We start from the raw sequence: 24,120 nt of genomic DNA on the forward strand, positions 1-24,120 counted from the left end.
ATATTCTATATGAATTTGCCTCAGCGTCAAACGTTTTGCTGACTTCTTGCTCAGGAACCCGGATAATATGACGTCATTGCCATTCAATCGCCATTATCCATTATAATTTTTCATCGACTGGAGAATATCGGACTTAAAGAGATCCTTAATCTCTGCACTTATTCTTGAGATAAAATGTAAGTCTTAGATGTTTGCCATTTTGTCTGATTCTGTCTTTGATATAGACATATGATACTAAATCACAGCGAAAGTACCGGATAAAGCACCTCTTTATCAACAGTGATCAATGCTACAGAGGCAAACTGTCCACTTCGCGTTGTGTCTTGCAGAATTCTCCATTTATAGTCCAAATGGATGCAGACTTCCAACCAGTGTAGACCTGGTCATTATTAGAACTATCTACTTCGTCTTCCTAATTATCTAAATATCTTTTTAAAGGCCATAAGCGCTGTTTCCGGATTCTCATCATAACCCATGTACATATTGATTCCAGTGACTACCGCCTACCTGTCAGTGTCTGTGCAAATTTTGTGAAAAATAATTCAAAAGACAGTAGTAGTTTGAAAACACATTTGGACATATATAAGTCATCAACATTGATTGCCTCAATATATTCATATTTTCAAGCTTACTGAGATTTCACTCATAACTCCTAATTCTTTCATGAGCTACCATTGCCTTAGATGTAGATAAGTAAAACTTTGTGATTTACAGTTCGCCAGCAAATAACAAATCTATTCCATCACAATTATCATTCCAATGATAATGAAACTACATTAATTTGTGTCATATTGAGGACAGGTTGTTGTGATAACCCAAGAGTGTATTGCTGATTGGTTGGACAATTATTAAAAATTGTTGTTAATCCGAGGCCAAATAGTAGTGCTGGGTATTGCGACTCGAAAATCGTATTGCTCTATATTGCAATATTGAATTTTGTACTTTTGAACAGTAAGTGCTTGAGCTTTGATATTTCACTTGAGTATTCCTTGTGACAAGACCTTTCCATGGGTACCAACATGTTTGACACTGTGACCTTGACCTACTTTTTGAAAACTTTAACCTTGCTAATAACTTTTGAACAGTAAGTGCCAGAGCTTTGATATTTCACTATTTTTACATGTGACAAGACCTTTCTGTGGGTACTAAACCTTTTGACCTTGACATTTGACATACTTTTAAATAATTTGACATTGGTCATAACTTCTAAGTGGTAAATATTAGAGCTTTCATACTGCACATGAGCATTTCTTATGACAAGATCTTTCTACTGGTACCAAGATATTGTCCTTGTGACCTTGGCCATCTTTGGAATTGACCATTATCGGGGACATTTGTGTTTCACAAACACATCTTGTTAAACATTAAATCAGGGGCAGGTAACTTATGCAAGGAATTGAATATTGAACCTGAACTGGTATTTACAAAAAAATACCATGATATGTATTGCTAACAACATGAAGCGGATTCACCGGTAATATCACACAGCACTACCAAATAGCTTATTATATTTAATTTTATCATAATTATGCATTGAGTAGGTAATTAGAGTTATTAGCATGTACGACTTGCGTCAATGTTTGCAACTGAATTGTTTGAGAATAAAGTAAACAGAGGAAAGTATCAGCTTGTGTTCAATCTGAATAGGTTGGAGAAAAATTAATCTTCATTTTACTTTTCACAAAGATCTGATACAAAGGACTCATGAAATATTCATGAGACTTGCCAAATTTTTGTGGGACTCAAGCTGTTCATATACCACGAGTCTGGGACTTGCCTTGAAAAATCCCTTGTGACAACCCTGAGTTTGATAATTGGTGACTTGACCAAGGGTAGAAATTACTTTTTCTACCACAGGGTAATTTTAGCCTGTAGGTATAAAATCCACAGGCTAAAATGAAAACCTACAGGCTGAAATAAAAATAATGAAGCAGTGCTCTTTTTTATAGGTTTTTAAAATCGATGATTTTCCCCATGATTACTGAGCCTAATGGGTCTACAGGCATTGTTTGGATAAGTCTAGATCCAAAGTTATCCAATTTCATGCCACATCAGGGTTGTCACTATGGATTTTTCAAAGTGAATCCCGGACTTGTGGTTTAGAAGCAGCATGAGTCCCATGAAATTTTTTAATTATCGTCTACATGGTCAGCACTGCACTCTTGTGTCATAACTACAACCCGACCTCAGTATGACAACAAATTAACATAGATAGGATGTGTTGGAATGATTAATAATTGTTGTGAAGGAATATAGTTGTTGTTTGCCGATGATCTGTAAATAATAACAAACGACGCTGCTTTCCATTTTGATAAAAATGGCTACCAGAATACTTGGTAAACATAGACTCCAATTGTTTTTTAGATTAATAAATAACAAAAATTGTCATACTTGGAATTCAATTTAATCATCCCTACAAGTGAACAGGACTCATGGCACATGTCTATATTTTTCACCATAATGTCATGTCGGACCTTTGAAGCATTTATTTGACTCTTGAGTTTCTTAAAAACTTGTGAAAGAAAAATACGGATAGAAACAGTTGTTGAAATCGGTTGTTCATGTAAGCGTTCGTATGATTCTGAGTGCAAATTTAACAAAAGCGAATTGCGCATCACTGTTTAAAACGGATACGATCATGGTTTGTAAATCACCATTCGTTAAGATTTTCGAGTGTCCACTATTTTTACTCACAATTTTTCAAATGCACTTGCATTTTGCGACTATTTCTAGCTAATTTCGAGCTCTTCAGGCTATCAAATGAAGCAACAAGGAAAGTACAAAGTTACATGAAAGCTTCCCGACATACTGCAGATTTAAGTTTGTTAAAATCATGGCCCTCGGGGGTAGGATGGGGCCACAATAGGAAATCAAAGTTTTACATACATATATAGAGGGAAAATCTTCTGAAGAATCACTGGGCCAGAAAAGTTTACATAATTTACAGATTCAAGTTTGTTAAAACCATGGTCCCCGAGGGTAGGGTGGGGCCACTATAAGGAATAAAAGTTTTACATACAAATATATACAGAAAATCTTCTCAACAAGAACCACTGGGCCAGAAAAGTTTATATTTACGTGAAAGCTTCCTGATTTAGCGCAGATTCAAATTTTTAAAAATCATGGCCCCCGGGAGTAGGAAGGGGCCACAATAGGGATGAAAAGTTTACATACAAATGTATAGGAAATTTTTTTTAAAATCTTCTTCTCAAGAACCAATGGAATAGAGAAGTTTACATTTACTTAAAAGCTTCCTGACATAGTGCAGATTCAAATTTGTAAAAATCAAGGCCCCTGGGGTTAGGTTGGGGCTACAATAAGGATCAGAATTTTACATGCGAATATGTAGGGAAAATCTTTAAATATGGGCCAAGGTGACTCAGGTTAGCGAAGTTGCCCATGGGCCTCTTGTTTGATTAGACCCCTCTAAAAAATGGGGATGTGTGAGTTGGATTCTGGATTCATGCATATACATGTAGTTGCACTCACTCTAACAGTAGCACTGTCGATATATTAACTTCATACTATAACATGATATATCAAGATCTGAAATGATTGTTAGTCACAATTTAAAGCAGATCAGATGCATCAGTAGTATTGAAGTCAGTTTATAATTTTTTTTTAAAGTTAATGAAGTGTACAATTAAGTGATTGACTTCCATTAAGGTCTGCCCCTCCACAGAACCCCGTGGCCGGTCCAGGAGGGCCACCCATGTAAGTATGGCTTGGATACTCATGTGGTTCACCAAGGCACAATCATCAATTTGAATCTCATTACCACTTTACAGTGGTATTCAGAAATGATAGACAATTTTTTATCAAAGAGAAATGACATCATTTACTCGCTAATTTCAAGGTTATGGGTACCAAGGTAGGCTACATGTATTTAGATAGCTGAATTGATTGAAAAGTTTCAAAGACATTTACGATATAGAAACAATGTGTTGTATTTCTAATTGTTCAATGGAGATAAGTAGAATGGTGGAACCACATGAGAATTTCTGTGGATATGTATGGAGACCTCTCTGGTTTACTTTAAACACTGCTTTCAGTTGATTTATGTGTACATGTACATTTGTATTTCTATTGTGGTCAATAAGTGTAGTGCATGTTTGTGATATGTTTTATTTGCTTTAGTTATAGTTCTAGGCATAGGCAGAAAAAAAATATGTAAATGAAATTCAATACATGTAGTAAAATTTTAAAAGATATTTTTTAAAATGATAATAAGAGTAAGTACTATATATTTCCTGAGGATATTGTGTTTTCATTACACAATTTGATTTGATTTCATTCCTTTATCAGGTTTGTTGCACAGTACAAGGAATATGGGACTAGTCTTAGTGGTTATCTGTTATAGTGGATGACTTAACTACATATAATAGCTATATAGCTACTGTTGTTGAATGATGTATAATTTTTGTTTACATTGTTTTGATATTTTATGTTCTTTTGTTTTTTGGTGTATCTGGTAATGATATTTCTATATACTCGAATTGTTAACTTATATAATTTTAGGACTGTGTATGAATTAGGAAATTTTTGCCTCAATTTAATTTCATCCACATTTAAACATAAATTCCTCTTGTTTTGATTTTGTCCAAAACCATTTGCTACATTAGAGTACTGGTTATGAGTACTTAGATTTGCCCATTTTAGGCTTGCCTTTTAATGATAAAGGTGATATGGTCAAAAAGAAAAGGGGGATACTTCTCTATATGCAGTATGTTTTATAATTTTCATAGTTGATTGTTATCTGTGTTACAAAGATTAAGTCATTATGGTTTACTAGAGGGGAAGAGTCTGTGTTACAGAGATATATCGTTCACTTAGAAGGGGAAAAGGTTTAGCATGTTTAGAGATATTGAGAATGTTTCTGTACATTGTAGGTCGACAGCCGGAGGCCCAGGGGGGCCACAACCAGCCCAGCCTAGTAAGCGCTTACAGCAAACTCAGGCCCAGGTCGACGAGGTTTGTGAAATCAAAAATATATGGACTACATTGTATGTATAGTGCTATAGTCTTTCCAAATTTAGTCCTAAACAATGCTTTTATGATGCATTTATATCCTGCAAAGTTGAGCAGAAACTTTCATACAAAGTAGGGAATAAAAATTGTTTGGAATTATTATTAGTTCACTTGAGTTTTTCAACTTACAGTTCTGTCTAAGTCAAACTGACATGGTTCTTTTATACCAATTTTAACCTCTAAATGTATAGTCCGTATGGTGTGTGTTTGTCTTTGTAGAATGCAAATACTGTACACCAACCAAATGGCTGAACTCTGATGTTGCATTAAATGAATAAGTTCCAAAAGAAATAGAAATTATTTAACAGTTTTTGTAAATGCTTCAATGGAGAAATAATGGTTGTAAACCAATGGGGAAATAATGGTTGTAAACTTTTTATTAAGCATCAATAGAGGGTTTGCCAAATCTAAAGATTACTTGTGACCTTAAAGCAAAGAAAAAGGAGTGTTCTATTTCTTTAAAATTTAGCAGTGTTTTGACATTTTCATTAATTAGATGATAAAGCATTAGTGTTGAGCTGATTAACAAATGTTTTTCTGATCATGAACTGTGATAAGGCAGCATTTTCCCCCTTTTATAACTGTTATTGATAAATGGAACCATTCCCAATGCCAAATGCTATTGACAAACTGCTACGTCTTCATTTTTTGAGGCTCGTAATTCGCTCTGTATGAACCATACGAGTTAACTAATTTAAAAGTAGAAAATAGTGGTCAATTTTGTAAAACTGTAAACAATGAATACTTATTTATTCCTTAAAATATAGTGTATTCAGTGCAGATGCCATTTGTTGACATGAACATTTCCAATTCATTCAGTTTTGATGCTATTTTTCCCAATGGAATGGGTATGGTACCATTTCCATATGGTAGGAGGAAAAAAAACTGTAAGGACAAACATTTTTCTAACATAACTTATGATGATGACATATTGCAGAGTGTTGGAAACTGGGCTAAATGCATGTAAAAGAAATTAAGCCAGTCTAACTTTGGCAGAACCTTAAAATGTAGCTTTAGTGAGCAGTTGTATATAAAGTTTGTCAGTCATCTGTTAACTTTCCCCCTTTTTAACTTTCCCTCTAGAACCAAGCTGCCAAAAAAGAATTGGGGGGGGGGGGGGGGGTATGGATTTACTGTAAACCAACTTTTATATGCATGTGATAATATTCATGAGATCCATGTGCAACTTTGAGTTGCAAATATTTATTACTGCTGACCCATTGTTCAGAGTAGTATAAATTTAACAAGATGTATTACTCAAATTGACTGTTTGGAATGTAGATATGCTTAAGTAAAAATAAATGCAAGTTTCAAGATAAATAGGGCCTAGTTTGAAATTATATTTTCAATTCTTTTTAGTCCCCTACTGACGAAATCGAAGGATTTTACATTTGCACTCCATCTCTGTCCATCCATCAGTCCAGCAAATCAGTTTTCCGCACTTTTTTCTCTCTGTTTAACAAGTTACAGATCAAGTTCGAATTTTGTCATGGTTCATTGATTTTTCATCAAGTTATGGCCCTTTGACTTAGAAAAAAAGTATGAATTATCAGTTTGTAACTCAACAAATGACATTCAAATTTTTGCTGACCATTAGAAGTACCACTCCCTCCCCCACCACCACCACCACCATTTGCTGCTTTTCGACATTAAATGATAGAATAGATGGCATAGGGATGGTTACCAAACAGAACCCCAGATTTAAATGATTGATTGATTGGATTGAGTTTTACTTCCCATCTTTGAGTATCTTTTACTCATGAATAAAGAGATGTCACCATCTTTAGGCGAAGTACTAGAAATTGAAGCTAGGCACTCTTAGAAAAGTTGTTATTTTAAATATATATTTGAATAGGTTGTGGATATAATGAGAGTCAACGTTGATAAAGTGCTAGAGAGGGACCAGAAAATTTCAGAACTAGATGACAGAGCAGGTAAGATAAAAAGAGATCTATTTATTACCCCCTTCCTTGCAAAGTTTGGGGGCATGTAATTGTATATATAGGAGATTTTCTTAGCAGTAGATGCTCATACTTGACACACAAAGATTGCTTATGAGGTGAGAGTGTCTTGACCCATCAACATGATAAAGAAACTCTAGTTGTAAGTCCCCTACCAGTGAAGCTGAATAGAATTATTGGTTTCCCCTCTGTCTATCACAACTTAGTTTTCTGGACTTTTTATTACCATGCTGTGATTGGAGTTGCTGAAGTTTACAGATCAAGTTTAGTTTCATCATGTTTGTTGACCAAGTGTTGTTCACTGAATACTTGTCAGACATCAAACTTTTTATACAGGGTTCTCCTAAGTAGTAGATGACCCCTATTCATTTTGAGGTCACAAGGTGCAATGGTCAAACTGTACATGTAAGATATTGTGTACTCAATATCTTGAGAACGATTTGCTTGGCAAATATCAAACTTAGTACACTGGTTTTACCAAAGGAGAAAGTAACCCCTGTTGATTTTGAGGTCACGAGGTCAAGGGTCACACTGGACATAGATATTGTCTGCTCAATATCATGAAAACCCTTTGCTTGATGTCATAAAGTCAATAGTCAAACGACTCTTGATGTAGGAAGTTATTGTGTACCCATTATCTTGAGAAGCCTTTGCTTGACAGACTTAAAACTATGTACACTGGTTTTACCTAAGGAGTAGATTACCTCGTTACCAGATTTTGAGGTTCAAAGGTCAAGAGTCAAACTAATGTGGAGTAGGATGATTGTCTGCTTAGTATCTTCAAAAACCCTTTGTGAAACAGACATCACACTTGGAACACTGGTACATCATATGGGGTTTTATTATCGATTTTGAGGTCAAAGGTCAAGAGTCAAACTACTCTACCCAAAAGAAAATATTTTCTGCTCAATATCTTGTGAACCCTTTTTATGACAGACAGACCTGATACACTGGCACTCCCTAAAGAGTAGATAACTTCCAATGGTTTTCAAGTTATAAGGTCAAATGCTATAACTCAAATGACTGGTTTTTAGCTCACCTGAGCCAAAGTTAGTGCTTTCATATTATTTATATAGATCATTTCATTGGAAACTATGTTGTTTGACCCTGACCTTTGAGATTGACCTTCTCTCAAGAAAACCTTACCTGTTAAGTATCTCCTGAACTACTAAGGGCAGAGCTTTCACATATTGTATATAGATTTCATATGACAAGACTTTTCATTTCATAGCATGATCTATGACCTTGGCCTTCTCCAAAACAGCAAGGTCATGTTAGTCATATTGGTGTATGAATTTATGTTCAGTTATGTTGTGATTCTTTTGGAGTTGGTTTGGTCCACAATATTGGTCAATTTTTTTAATGGGAATTACAAATAGCTGAACAATAGCAGAGCCAAGGTGACTCAAGTAGTCTGGCCTTGAGCCTCTTGTTAAATTTTGAAATGTCTCCTGAGTATCTTGAGAGATTAAACTTGGGACTATTTTTCACTATCATTACAAATATTCTAAATTTAAAGTTGATCCTTTTAAATATTGCCTCAAGGGGGTGGGTGTGTATGTTTCTAAAAGATTTTTTGTTATGAGATTTTGTGCTGAATATAGTTTTCTTGATTTTTGTCCATTATGCTTTAACTGAGGAAACTCAGATTTGATATGTGGTAATCTAATACGCAACTTCTGAGATATCAGCTCTTCTCTGATGGAGGTACGTTTAGTGCTCTGTTGAACGCTTGGGTGGGTACAAGATCTATACATATATTATAGACTGGCTATGTAAATAAGGATACAAGTTATGAAAGCGTAAATTTTGTTTATACCAGCCGTTGGTATACATTAAAGTGACCATATCAAGAATAATATTTGTTTGAATTAGGCCATTAAATTAGATATGAAATCTATTTTTTATTTCCTCTTCTGCACGAGTGATACTTTAATCAAAGAAAGATGGTGATTATCAAATTTTGCTTGAGCTATTTCATTAATAAATACTCATAAACTTACTAAAGTTGTGTGTCCCAGCAGTTTGGGTGGTTGCATGATGTCTGGTAATCATCCTTTCAGCAATATATGAAGACTACGATAAACATTTGTACCCACCGCGTGTGTACGAAAATACATTTTGCGTCTCATTGTGCGCAAGAGTTCAACAATAGGAAAGAACTATTGGGTAACTCGGAAATTGCGTATTAGTAGATACAGATTAAGTTTCACTTTCATCAAAGTTGACTCATTCTAACAAAAATTGTAAGACTTTTTTGTTTCATGATTGACCAAACTTCTTGTTTTGTGGACTTTTTTTTTTACCATGTTTTGATTTAGGAAGAGGAAATTGAAGTATTTGATTTGCTAATGTAAGTTTCATTGCAGTGGACTGATTTTTATAAGCTTTATGGGACTTAATGCTAAATGTAGTTTTCTGGACTTTTCTCCAATAAGGCCATGCCAATTTGTAATCTAGTTCGTCGGATTCGCCGCTTCTATTTGTAACAAATCCAAATTATAATATTATCAAAAAATAATATCCGCCCGCGTGTTCAAAAATATCCATAAATATTTTTTTTTAGTTTTTACAACAAGCGCACAAATAACCTTGATGTATATGCTGACAAATGACAGAAGCGCGGGCTCTCGAGAAATTTCCTAACAGGGTTTACGGTTAAGTTATTCATGATGTCTATCTTAATATGTACGATACTTCATAACACTGGATTGAAAGTTGTTCCTTATGCTGGAATCGAACTGGAAGCTGATGAAACTTTTGAAGCACTATTCGATGCCACTATTTAGAGAACATTGATAGCGTATGATTGATTGTTTGATTAGCCTATATATTGACTGAAGTCTCTCTTGAGAATATTTCACTCACATGAAGACGTTACTATTGCCGGTGAAGGGCTGCTAAATTTAGGCCTATGCTCAGCGCTTATGGCACTGAGGGATCTTTATCGTGCTACACCTGCTGTGACAAGGATCTCAGTTTTTGCAGTCCTATCTGAAGGACCGCCCCATTTATTCGCCTCTTACAACAAGCAAGGGGTACTGATCGATGACTATTTTAAACTGTACCGACAGTTAACGACAAATTCACAAAATTCAAGAAAATGCTCAAAGAGATGCAATGGATATTGCATTTGCAATGAATGTCAAAACTGGATGTGTCCCAAGCAATATGCATATCTCTGAATCGAAAGTTTGTAGAAATGAAATTTAAATAAAATTCTTCAAAAAGACCTTATCAGTTAATGTTGCAAAGTACATGTATTAAGTATGAAGAAAATAAGTCTTTGAAACTTGAAATACTTCTTATTTATTGTAAACTATATCAACAAAGTTGAAAAATATTAAGTTTATGTGGTAAACAAATGATATCTGATGATTTTAGATCTTTATTTTTAGGCGCTCGCTTTTTAAAATCACACTTAATTCAATTAAAAATATTTATATTTCTTGTATTCGCTCGCCTCATAATTTTTATCTCCTAAATTAAAAATAATATTTGTAAAATAATTTCGCCCTCTCGCCTCACTTTTTTTGTTTGAAAATCCGAAGAACTATTTTACAAATTGGTGTGGCCTAAGCTTCAATTTAAAGAAACTGAAATGTGATATATGGTGCATAGATACATCTTCACAAGTCAAGGGTTATTGATTTGTTACATCGCACTAACCCTTGACACCAGTCGCTATATAAAAGTTGGGCTCATTAGACCATTACACAATCCACTATAAATAAAACATCCAATGAAATCACTGCATCTTGTTATGGTGTACATGGATACAAATGACGCGATCTCATACTACTCTTTTGATAAACGCTCGCAATTGTAATATTTACACCACTAATTACCTTTATTGATAGTAGATCAAGTTTGGAAACTTGTTTGCTTAAAGACAATATTGCTTAAATGATTGAAATAATCATAACTGTAGGTATCAATACACATGTTTTTATTTGAATCTTTCATTTCGCGCTGTTATAAATAGAACCGCATTCTCATTGGTTCCCACTCTTTTGTGGAAACAATCAGAAAGAGCCCAACTTTTTGATAGTCAGTGATGTCAAGGGTTAGTGTGAGGTGACGAATCAATAACCCTTGACTTGTGAAGATGGCATAAATACAAATTAAGGTAGATCTCTACTCCAAAATTTTATTACTAATGACTATTTAAAGATCTCATATGAAGTATGATTTCACCAAGGAAAGAATGATACATTCCTAACCGTAAAGCCCAATTCTTTCTGTCTGTTTTTAATAATTTTGATAATTACCTGTAATTTGTATGAACAGATGCACTGCAAGCTGGGGCATCACAGTTTGAAGCAAGTGCTGGCAAACTGAAGAGAAAATATTGGTGGAAGAACTGCAAGGTAATATGATAACATTGCTAAGGTTTTCATAGATATTGCTAATGAAGTAATAAAGAATTACAGATTTTACATAGATTTTATGAGAACACAGACAGTAGTCTTCACGAAAACTCAATAGCCTGAGGCTAGTTAGAATTTATCTGGGCTAGTGGAAATTGTCACAAAAGTAGCTCGATGAGCTAGCAAAAATATAAATAGTAAATTGATCTTATAGAAATTTTATCAAAATAAACTGTCTGAATTAGCTTTTCCTTTGTTTACCTTTTCATTATGATGCTTGTTACTTTGAGACTTGACATATATGTTTGAAATCATTTTAATGAATATGATGATATCCTTGACCTTCAAAATCACACCAAAATGAAAAAAGAAAGAAATTACTGAAAAAGAAACTCAAAGTAACTGAGTAAGCACAAGAAATATGAGAAGAGTTTGAGACGCAGTGCCTAAAGAGGCAGTGTTTAGAAGATGAAATTGAAATGGAATAAAATGATGAACATTAATTTTGTCAAAGCCACTGTTACTGGCTAGTGGCTCAGAAAAGTTTTTGTGAAGACTGAGACAGGTTTAGTTTAGTTGTACAAAATTTATTTATAATGATCAACATTTTACAATAAACATTCATATGTGAAGTGCATTAGAAAATAAGCCAAAAGGCTTATATTAATGCTACTCTCCAAAGGCAGGTTTCCAAATACAATTTAAAATTTTGGGTCTGACCCAGCTGGAATCAAACCTATGAACTACATTTGTACAACAAAGTGAATGATTATATTTACTTCCCATCAATAGAATGAATCTGAGGTATTGTGTAAAAAAAATTGCAGATGATGATAATATTGGGCGTGATAATTGCTGTCATAGTAATTATTATAATTGGTAAGTTCAAAAAGAGACTCTTTGTAAGTGTACTATATGTTGAATCACTTGTTTTGTTAGTTTATGTAGTGATTAGCAAAGTCTAGTATTATTTTGGTTATACGTGTACTATACAAAAACCTACAGCATGATATAGTTTTTGTCCTGTTCATCTGTCTGTCTTTGGAAAAAATTATAAATTTTAAGATATTAATGAGAGGACTTTTTATATTTTATGGTCAACTGACCTTGACATTGACCTTTGACTCACTTATTAAAATTTATAGCAATTCTTATAACTTTTAAACCAAGACATGTAGAGAGAGGGTGTTGCCATTTAGTGGGTATAATCCTTTTGATAAGGCTCTTCCAACCATGCCGTTTTTGACTATGTTTTCTAAACACTAATTGTTGACGCACTTTAAAAAAAAAAAAAAAAAAATTGTCATATTGCTTGAAACTTTTGAATTATAAGAGAGAGGTCTTGATAGTCCTTGTGACAAGGTTTTTCCAGTGGTACCTAAGATCCTTATTTTAATAACTTTAACATAGCTTCTAAATTTCTCACTCATATTGAGACATCACCAGCTGTAGGTGAAGTACCACAATTTTATACCTATGCTTAGTGCTCAGGGCCATAGCAGTGAGGGTTCTTTATCGTGCCAATGCCTGCCATGACACAGAATCTCAATTTTTAAGGTCGTCCAAAAGACCCATGATTTCCACTTCTAAATGCCTAACGTCTGGCCAAGGAGCTATCACTGCCTATGTTTTATGCTGTCATTGCACGAGTGGGGTTTGAACTGATGACCTCCCAATTACAAAGCGAACACTCTACCACTGAGCTACAGTGACTGAAAAGCTTTGATATTTAGTGTAATCTTTGTGATAATTAGGGCTGACTTCATACACATTTGACTACTTTAATTAGCAACACCATGAAAATATGAATGGTAGGCTCGAAATTTACGTATTTTGGTTTCACACCATAATTGAATAGCAGAAAATAAAACATGAGAATAAAAATATTCAAGATTGGTTTTAACCATTGTGTTATAAGTATATATATAAAGAGGGGGGAAATCCTGTTCAGTGTTGACACTTACTACAAACTAGCCTATATCAAATGTGATGAAAATAAAAACTAAATTAATGTTTTTAAAAGAAAAATGAATACAATTAAATCACATGGAGTGTAATTTATTCCCGTGATTTCTCAATTAAGTCCAAAAGAGTGAGAAAAATTTATATAGAGTTATATGAGGAGGGATAGTATATTTTAACTTTTGACCACATAAAACTTTTATGTCCCTCATATTTTAGAATATTACTTTTTACAATCAAACTAAAACAAAAAAAAATTATAAACCCATGCATCTATTTTTTTTTGTGTATCAAGTGTCCTTGAAATATTAAAAACTAGATTCTAATTATGAATAACATGCCATGTATTGCATCTTTGCATACACGTATAATTATTTAGTCATAATATTTCCATTTTCCAATGTTTTGCAAGCAATAAACCAAACATCAACAAAATTCTCAATAAAAACATATGCAATGCTGACACAAGATATATAGTAGACAGATTTGACACACAGATGACATTTCAAACTGACATGAAATTCTTTATTTATAGATAGATATAAAGGAAGAAATGTCTGATTGTATCATGAAAGACGTTAAAACTGTCCATATGGAAATTTCCCTTTCTTTCATTGTTTCTATATCCCCCATATCATAAGGAAATGAGATATATATTATTCCTTAAGTGTATTGGATAAAAATTAATGGCATCAATAAATTATATTATCAAGGGGAGGGGGGAGGGGTAATTTCACCTCTACTTTTGATAGAAATCTTTAATTACAATCATAGGTTGTTGTTTTTTCACAAAGGCATTCATGTTTTTCAAATACATCTTGTTTTGAATGAATAATTTTGGAAGTCTTTAAAAATTACATGTGACCAAAAATTAGATATGATTGTTGTTCATTTCATCAGTGTGTTTTTCCATTTGTATTATATAATTTTAATTTCTATATTCTTCTTTATTTTTAATGTGATTGAAGACCAGATTGTGAAAAAGCCTAAAGTTAAGAACTGATTTATCGATCCTTTTAACTTTAAGATTTAGAGTTCAGTATGGAGTGAAGCTCAAGAAAATTCAGAATGCATATTGAAATCTGTGGACCTTGTATTGGTACATGTATTTGTAACAGTGCAGTATGCCTTGATTCAGTGTTACCACACGCTGACTTCAGCACCATACAGTATTCACAGTAGTGCAGTCTGCTATCAATTTGCTCTCCTCACACAACTCAAAAGGGTTAAATTTAATGTTTTTAAGATCATACTGGTTAACAAAAAGTATTGTTATTTGAATGTGTAGACCTTGAAATACATACTACTTTTGCTTTTGCAGTCTGGTCATTTTGAGTCCTGTGTCTTCATTTGATCTTATGTTTTTGTGCACCAGTGTATTTGTGAACACTTATTTGTTTATTTCCAGATGTGGTTAATTCTTATTGCAATAATTGTTATTATAATCATAATAATAGTTGGTAAGTAAATTTTTTTGTTAATTGAACAGTTTTTAATAGCACTAACTGATAATCATGAGGATCCTTTTGTTTTTCATTTCAAAATGCATGTGATGTTCACAGAAATGAAAATAAGTTGTTGACTGATGCCAAACACATTAAAAATTTTATTCAAAGTTACATTAAAAATGGCATATGTCATGAGTAATACAATGTTTGAAAAAAATGAAAGGATCCATCTACCCTCAACTTCATGCTGGCATGGGAGAAGGTAACAATAGTAGCACATTGTAACAATTTGTCATATCATTTTAACCAGGACACAATTACATGTATATATCTTTTCAAAAAAAACTTATCATAATCAAGGCATCTTGAAATTCTTTGTAATAATTCTGGTGACTAGAGAAGACTGCATTTTGATCTCTTGGAGTTCTCAACCTCTCCAATTATTAAAGGACTGTTTTAATTGTTTCCCTTATTAAACAAAGCAAATTACTCTTTTGATATCTCAAACTACTAATCTCTCAAAATCGTCCTTCCCTTTCAGTATTAACCATGTTCTGTTATGAATATTTTATTATTCATTCACAATTCACTCTTGATAACTTGAGGTACTGTTGTTATAAGAGACACTTCATTATATGCAATGCAAATCTATACTTGTGTATGGTAACCAATTATTGTTAAAATGATTATAATCTAATAAGGTTAGGCCAATTCAACTTAATTAATAGATTATATAACAAAGATAAACGAGTCCCCCCCCCCCCCCCCCCCAACAGATGCGCATCATTTAATGCCAGATGGATATCAATCTATGCTATTTTCACAGATTAATTCCAGGTTAAGCTTTAATTTCAAACAGAAATATACCTAACTTCTTCAAGATTTACACCTGTAAGAATGCGAGAAATTAAGAAAACTATGATATAGATCTATTTTCTTCACGTGGCTATACCGGAAATGTAAACAAGAAGTGTAAATACCGGGGTCGGACATGAAATATTCCGAAAATCGCAAGTTTCGCAAAATAAAAAAAATCGGGGTGGGCCAATTTTTGAGGGGCGGGCGGGGATGATAATCTATCAATTAAGTTGAATTGGCCTTATGTGATAATTTATAATGAGATGTCATTCATGGGAATTTCATCCAAGGGTACTACCCTTCTTTTGCCAATTAAGAAATAAATTTCATTATAATTATATTTACATTTTACTTTCATTTCTGTCTGAAATCCTAGTCATTAAATAGACGTTCTTATCGAGATTAATATGCTCATTGTTCACAAGCAGTGCATTCATGAAGAAATGTCTATCATTACAATCTGTAAAGATATCAAGGCGAAAACATTGGAAATATAAATATTTTAGTATGAAATTTCTGAAGTAATCAACAGTGAAGTCTGCAAAAGTGTCATTTTTATGAAGCTTAAAAGAACATGATACATACTCAGGTTTTAGGTCTACTCAGGGTCAGTCAAGTGACCTCCTTTTGTAATTGTTTTGTCCATCATGTGAACATATTCAACTTCTCAACAAATTTTTACAAGACTGTATTATGATATTTGGGATACTAAGGAACATAGCATTGTTAATTTTGTGGCCTCTATAGGGACAGACCTGTAACTTTCACTTTTGATGCCAGGCACTAAGGGAAGGAACAGTCACTATCTATGTTAAACACGTTTAATTTGACAAATCGCTCGGATTGATCTTTTTTATCTATCAAACTTGGTGCATAGTAATAATGACAGAGGAGAAAATCTACTATTCATGTCTTGTAGGTTGGGAGTGTTGATTCTAGGGCAGGGTACTGTGATTCATCGAGTAAATATAATTTCTTGTCCCTAAAGAGTCGAGATTTCCAACCATAGGATAGGGCTATATAGATCATTTAGTGAACAAAACATTGAGTTTCTTGTTCACATGAGCTGAAAGCTCAAGTGAGCTATTCTGAGCACCTTTTGTCTGTGTGTGCGTCCATAGATCTGTCTATCCGTCTGTAAACTTTTAAACATTTTTGAATTCTTCTCCAGAACCACTAGGCCAATTTTAATAAAACTTGGCACAAATCATCCTTGGGTAAAGAGGGCTCAAGTTTATTCAAAGGAAGGGTCATGCTCCCTACAAAAGGAGATAATCAAGAAAATGCAAAAATATGTTGGGGTCATTTAAAATTTTTCTCATGAACCATTAGGCCAGAAAAAATGAAGCTTGTGTGAAAGCTTCCTGACATACTGTACAAACCATGGCCCATGGGGATAGGATGGGGCCACACTAGGGGCATCAAAGTTTTACTCAGAATATATATGAAAAAATCTTCTCAAGAACAGCAGGGTCATGATTGGTCATATTAATATGCAAGCACCTTCAGGCAGTGGAAATTTAAGTTTGTTCAATTCAGGATCCCCAGGTTAGGATGGGACCACATTAGGAGATCAAAGTTTTATATGGGAATATACAGGAAATTGATTAAACAAATTCTTTTAAAGTGTACTAGGGACACACTATTATATCAAAATGCAAACATTCCTAAGTTGTGTGGGTGCAAGATTTTATGCCCTTGATACTAGAGTACCTTGTGATTTTGACCTTGTAGTTTTAACTAACTTTTAAGAAAACCTAACATAGACACTATCTCGTGAACTATTTAAGGTAGGGCTTTCATATTTTGTATATAGATTCCTTATTGCAAGACCTTACATTTCATACCATCATGATCTTTGACCTTGTGACCTTGCCCTTAGAGTTTGGCATATATTTCAAAACTTTGACAAAACTTAACCTTGCTCATAACTTTTGAATGGTGAGTGATATATCTTTCATGTTTTATGTAAGAATTTCTTGTGACAAAATCTTTCTTTTGGTACCAAAGTTTGACCTTGTAAGTTTGATCTTGGATTTTGACCAACTTATAAGAAAAGTTAACCTAGGCAATATCTCATGAACTTTTAAAGGTAGCTAAGGCCATCATATTTTGTATATAGATTCCTTATGGCAAGACCTTACATTTCATACCATGATCATTGACCTTTTGACCTTGTATCACGGTTATGTGATCTGTAGGGCTAGGTTGGGCCACAATATGGGGTCAAAAATATTTCATGGGAATAAAGATTTTAAAAAATCTTTAAAATACAACAGCTGAACAACAGCTTACTCAAGTGAGCGATGTTGCCCACTGGCCTCTTGTTTAAAATTGTCTCCCTTTACTGAAGATGTAGCAAACAAAGTAAGAGGTACATACAAGATTTAGATGATGTGGAGGAATCACCATTCTGTTTACAAATCCATATGCAGACCTTCCCTTTCACTTTGCATGTAGGCAACAAATTTGTAATAAAGAGACCTTAGAGTTTTGTCTTAACGTAAAGATGGCTTATCACAAAAAAATGAGGCCCATTCCTTTCTCACAGAGTTTGAAAGATTGCACCATCAACATTTCCTATATACATAGTACAAGGTTTTTGTGAATGATGAGTATTCACAAACTCTGGTGACTGAAAACTAAATGCAAAGTCAAGTAGAGCAGGGAGGCCTTAACCAAAATTGTAAATTTCATGATCCCTGGGGTAGGGGTTCTGACTCCAGGATGGTGCCTATTGATTTGGGGGGGGGGGGGGGGGGGTGAAAATTCTCTCCTGTCCTTTTGCCCACTGTATTTTACAAAATGACTAATAAAATTAAATAAATGTCCACTTCTAGTGCTTCAAATGTAGTGTAAAAAAATTTCATATAGTGAAAGTGTCTCTTGAAATTTGTTGATTTTTGGACCCTTGCAAACTAGAATGATGCATCTTTTGAATTTTTTTCTGAAGTTCTTGAGATGTTGAATTTTTTAGAGTCACATGTAATGGCTTTATACTAATCTAATCATACTTTCTTTTGACAATGAAGTACAATTTTGTTTCATTGCAATCTCCAGCTTGGGTGGCCTCTACTTATGGTTAATCAACAGAAGTAAGCATCTTCGGTGCTCACTGTAGTAATGTTTATATGTAGTGTGTAGATGTAATGTTTACATGTAGTGTGTCTGGAACGTGTCAATTTCATGCTATCTTTATAAAGGCTGTTCATAACCCCATCCCCCAACCCCAAAACTGGGTTTTCATGAATAGATCATACCAGAATTATTTTCACCTGATGTTGTAGCAAATACAGCTGTTATTATAGATGATGCTTTTACTATAAACTGTGTATGTTGTTAAAAATGCTATCCTCTAACTTTTACAGCTTGGGTGTATTCAAAATATGGTGGCTAAAGGTTGTTCTGTGTGTTGTGTACTCAATTTTTCATTCCTTTTAGATGGATTCTTTTATTTTGTCTGTTTTCATGTTATCATGTACAGATTGCTTGAATTTTCCTTGTTTTAGGTCTCTGCACCAGTTCATTTTCTTATTCTGGGGCACTCATTGTTTTAAGCATTTAAGGTGGACCAATACTTGATATTTTATATTTGCAGTCATGCTGAATTAGTTTTCTTACAGAGATACACATCCTTGTAAATGGATAAACCATTAAAGTTTATATTAAAAGGACTGATTCACGATTTTTCTCCAAATTTTGTTTTTCACTTTAAATGATCAAAATCTACAGTCTGATATGTTTAAAAGGTTTCACAAAAAAATTAAGGTTATTCATCATGACAGAAGCTCATTATACAGAGTTTATCATTTGTTTTGAAAACAAAGATTGAGGTGTGTTATTGTTTACAGGGTTTTCAAAATAAATGGATATTGATCCAAGTTTACCATATATATCACATCTCAAGTATACTTTAGGTAAAATGTGTCACTTAAAAGTTAAAATTAGTGATTGTACAAAATGAAGATGCTTTAAATTACAATATTAATGTTTCACTGGTTTGTTTGTTTACATAAAAAGAATCCAGTCTTTGTTTACATAACAAAGAATCAAAGCTAAAATATTGCTCTTATCCTTACATTCAGAAGGTCCAAATTTTGGTTGTCAACATTAAATGAGCAATATTTTTAATTTTTAACATCAATATTGAAAAACATTTCTTTCGAAAAAGGTGAACCAGTCCCTTTAAGTCATACAATTTTTTTTTTTTACACTAGTCCATGATAACTTAAATATGTACACTCATGACTTCTGTTGAATTTCAAGAAATATTTATCTTGCATTTTTATACACCCCCCCCCCCCCCCGCAACAAGTTGTGGGTGGGTATACTGGAATCGGGTTGTCCGTCCGTCTGTAGACGCAATGGTTTCCGGCCTCTAAAGCATTATCCTTTCCACCTACCGTCACCATATCATATATATGGACTACCCATGGGATGAAGATGTTCCCTATCGATTTTGGGGTCCAAAGGTCAAGCGCACTGGACATCGAAGTAGCAATATGGTTTCCGCACTCTAAAGCATTATCCTTTCCACCTACAGTCACCATATCATACATATGGACTACCCATGGGATGAAAATGTTCCCTATCGATTTTGGGGTCAAAAGGTCAAAGGTCACGCGCACCGGACATCGAAGTAGCAATATGGTTTCCTGGCTCTTAAGCGTTATCCTTTCCACCTACAGTCACCATATCATACATATGAACTACCCATGGGATGAAGATGTTCCCTATCGATTTTGGGGTCAAAAGGTCAAAGGTCACATGCAGTGGACATCGAAGTAGCAATATGGTTCGGTTTGTCATGCCATTTGTTTTTTACACTCAAAAAAGAGGTAGTTTATACCTATTACCAACACCCTGTGGGAGATTGGGGTAAGCGGGGGGTATTCTTAGTGAGCATTGCTCACAGTACCTCTTGTCACTGATAAATCACGTTATTTTAAGAAATCATACTGGAAAATATGATAAAGATTAATGTGTGATTATTATCTCGGAACAGAATTGCAGGTGATATAGTGATTTGCCATTGTGTGTATGAACACCATATGAAGAGAACTATTTCAGATATTAGATATTCAGATTTTAAACTTGATACAATAGAAAAGGTAAGAAGAGGCAGGTCCCAATAGATTTCATGATCTTAGGGTCATAGGTCAAGATCACAGTCAGTGACTGAAAGTAACAGTATTGTTGACACTGTACTATTGTAATTTTCTGTCTTGTACTTATTACAAATATCACATGTAGGAAGATGAAGACTTTTATTAATATGTGGATCAAAAGGTCAAGGTTGCAGTCAGATTGAAGGTAACAACGTAGCTGACACCATGTAAAGAATACTGGTTTACTGTCTCTTACATGCTACAGAGAAGGCAGTTAGGGGCAAGGTCCCTATTGATATCTGGGTGAAAAGTTTGTTGGTCACTGATTTAATGTAACAATGCTTTGGACACCATATTCATAGTACCACTCTATTTTTTGCATAATGAAATTGCAGATAGGGAGAAAGAGATTTTTGTTGATTTCTAGGTGAAATGTCTGTAGTCAAGGTCACAAATGAATATAACAGTATTATTGATACCACTAGAATCGGGTTTTTTTTCCATCAAAATTGCAACAGAGTTGATGACAAGAGGAGAGGAAATCCTTTTAATTCATTTTTCTGCCAATAGATCTTAGGACAAGGTCATAGTACTTGAATGCAGCATGTGATGTGGATGCAGTTGAAGGATTGCCATATTATTTTTAGTCTCATACTTACTTTCATTTAGATAATAAAATTCTCTCTTTGGTTTGTTAAACAGAAGATGAATTTCGCAAACAATACAGAAGAAATGCATAGCCAGAGTCAACGAGGATATGCTAATTTTTTCTGTAATTTTTGTGACCCTCATCTTCCATTTAACAAACCAAAGAAAGACATTTTATTATTTGTTTTTCTGATATTTTTTTCAATATGAATACTTTCTCAAGTATGTAAAATATAGATATTATTGACCTGTAAGTTGTTAGGTCACCTGAGTCACTAAGGTGACCTATTGCTATTGGTCTGCATCCATCATTCGTCGTGTTAACAATTGAACATTTTTAACTTCTTCTTGATAACTACCATTCCAATTCAAATTTTATATGAAGTGTCTGTAATTTTCAGTTCTCTTGCATCCCTGGGGCCTTAGGGTAGGGCTTTCAAAAATGTTCTTCTGTACAACCACACATCTGTAAGAAAAACTTAATACATAGTCATGTAAAGCAGGAAGGCATCTTCCAAAATTTTAAATTTTATGTTCTCCAGGTCAGAGCCAAACTGTGTTAAACATTTTGGATATCTTCTGTCTAAAATGAAAGTAAATGAATATTTAGAAGGAACAGGTAACCCTTTACCAAAATTGTAAATTACTTGATCTCAGGGGTAGAGCATTTTGTACCAGGGTGGGGCCAAAATGGTCATAATGACTAAATGTTTGTTAACAATTGAATATTCTTAACTTCTTCTTGATAGCTACCATTCCAATTCTTTTCAAATTTAATGTGAAGCATCTTTGGGGCAAGGGGGACATAAATTGTAAATTTCAGGACTCCTTCATCCCTGGGGCCTTAGGGTTGGGGCAAAACTGTCAAAGATTAAGCAATTTTTAAAAATCTTTTCTACAACCACACATCTGTAAGAAAGCGTAATACATAGTCATGTAGAGCAGGAAGGCTTCTACCAAAACTGTAAATTTCATGAACCCCTGGATAGAGGCTCTGATTCCAGGGCGGGGCTAAGCTTGTTATACTGTGTTTTTGTATTAAATATTAAAGTAATATTTTCTTTAATTATATTAATATATGTACTAAATTGAAACTAAATGGAACTTTAGAAGGAGCAGGTAGCCTTTTACCAGAATTGTAAATTTCATGATCCCAGGGGTAGGTTTTTTTTTTTCAGGGTGGGACCAATCTTTATCATTTGAAAGACTTCTTTGATTTTTCTGATACTTTATAGAATTTAGAAATGCAGAGAGGGGTGTGGTAAGCAATGGATTGCAATAGAAATTAAGTAGAAATCACATGGTAAATGTAAATATACATTTTTAGCTCACCTGAACCGTAGGTTCAAGTGAGCTTTTCTGATCAAAATTTGTCCGTTGTCTGTCGTTGTAAACTTTTCACAATTTTATCTTCTTCTTCAGAACTACTGGGCCAATTTCAACCAAACTTGACCAAACGCATCCTTGGGTGAAGGGCTTTCAAGTTTGTTCAAATGAAGGGCCATGTCCCTTTCAAAAGGGAGATAATCATAAAAATGCAAAAATAGGGTGGGGTCATTTAAAAATCTTCTTCTCAAGAACCACTGGACCAGAAGAGCTGAAATTTACCGGAAAGCTTCCTGACATAATGCAGATTCAAGTTTGTTCAAATCATGGGCCCCGGGGGTTGGATGGGTCCACAATAGGGGATCAAAGTTTTACATACAAATATATAGGAAAAATCTTCTTCTCAAGAACCACTGAGCCAGAAAAACTGATTTTTACATGAAAACTTTCTGACATAGTGCAGATTCAAGTTTGTTCAAATCATGGCCCCCGGGTGGTAGGATGGGGCCACAAGTGGGGGGGGGGGGGGTGGGGGGGGGGGGGGTCAAAGTTTTACATACAAATATAGGGAAAATCTTTAAAAATCTTCTTTTCAAGAACCATTGGGCCAAAGAAGTTTACATATACATGAAAGCTTTCTGACGTATTGTAGATTCAAGTTTGCAAAAATCGTGACTTCCAGGGGTAGTTGGGGCCATAATAGGGACTAAGGTTTTACCTGCAAATATCTATGGAAAGTCTTCAGATATGGGCCAAGGTGACTCAGGTGAGCGATGTGGCCCATGGGCCTCTTGTTGATTGGAGGGAGAAGCCACTAATTGATGTCTTAAGGCAAAGAATATTGAATTAAATTTGATGTTACATTGTATGAAGCTATATTGCAAGAGCATGTACTGATGGGAGGTGCTCTACAGTTTTTTCTATTGGTAATATATTGCTATCAGTTATCGCATTAGAAGTGGATGCAAAGTGTGTTATGAGCTGTTGATGATGTTTTCCGAACTATGATAGTTTGAGTATTGGTCTACTTTGTATGTAATGTTGTTGATCCATAGTAGAATAGAAATTTACCTTACTTTTATACACCCGTCTTAGACGGATAGTATTATGGTATGGCATAATCTCGACTGAGATTTGGCTCAGCTGAATATTGGACTGACGCCTTCACCGAATCTTGGAGCAGTTCTTCATAATTCATGTCTGGAAATTTACCTTCAGCTTCGGCCGGTTCTATCATTTATGTGTACTTAGATGACACTGCTGTTCGCTTCAAATAAGTGATTAAAACTTAATGATTAGGTATAGCCCAAAGTCATAACCTCTTTCATTTGGTAGGGTAAAGAAGAAAAACTTGACTTTTCACCAATTTACCTTTGGCTGACCCCACAATGGGACATAACTCACGGCAAAG

General features: G+C 34.3%; 1 protein-coding gene across 10 annotated transcripts in view; it reads left to right on the forward strand.

Annotated features, from left to right (window-relative positions):
- Nucleotides 1-24,120, forward strand: part of LOC125650463 (vesicle-associated membrane protein 3-like) — a 26,597-nt gene continuing 2,477 nt past the window's right edge. The window contains exons 1-8 of one of the 10 annotated variants that reach the window (XM_056153925.1): nucleotides 32-176; nucleotides 3,667-3,714; nucleotides 4,890-4,971; nucleotides 6,884-6,962; nucleotides 11,280-11,359; nucleotides 12,187-12,238; nucleotides 18,688-18,722; nucleotides 18,996-19,026. In XM_056153925.1, the coding sequence (XP_056009900.1) occupies nucleotides 175-176; nucleotides 3,667-3,714; nucleotides 4,890-4,971; nucleotides 6,884-6,962; nucleotides 11,280-11,359; nucleotides 12,187-12,238; nucleotides 18,688-18,713 (369 nt within the window). In that variant the 5' untranslated portion in view covers nucleotides 32-174 and the 3' untranslated portion in view covers nucleotides 18,714-18,722; nucleotides 18,996-19,026. Of the gene's footprint in view, nucleotides 177-3,666; nucleotides 3,715-4,889; nucleotides 4,972-6,883; nucleotides 6,963-11,279; nucleotides 11,360-12,186; nucleotides 13,388-14,729; nucleotides 18,723-18,995; nucleotides 19,027-24,120 lie in introns of those variants that run through there. The other 9 variants (XM_048878835.2, XM_048878818.2, XM_048878806.2 and 6 more) reach the window with 9 other exon arrangements.

Source organism: Ostrea edulis, chromosome 1 (assembly GCF_947568905.1).
Source record: "Ostrea edulis chromosome 1, xbOstEdul1.1, whole genome shotgun sequence".
Classification (NCBI taxonomy): domain Eukaryota; kingdom Metazoa; phylum Mollusca; class Bivalvia; order Ostreida; family Ostreidae; genus Ostrea; species Ostrea edulis.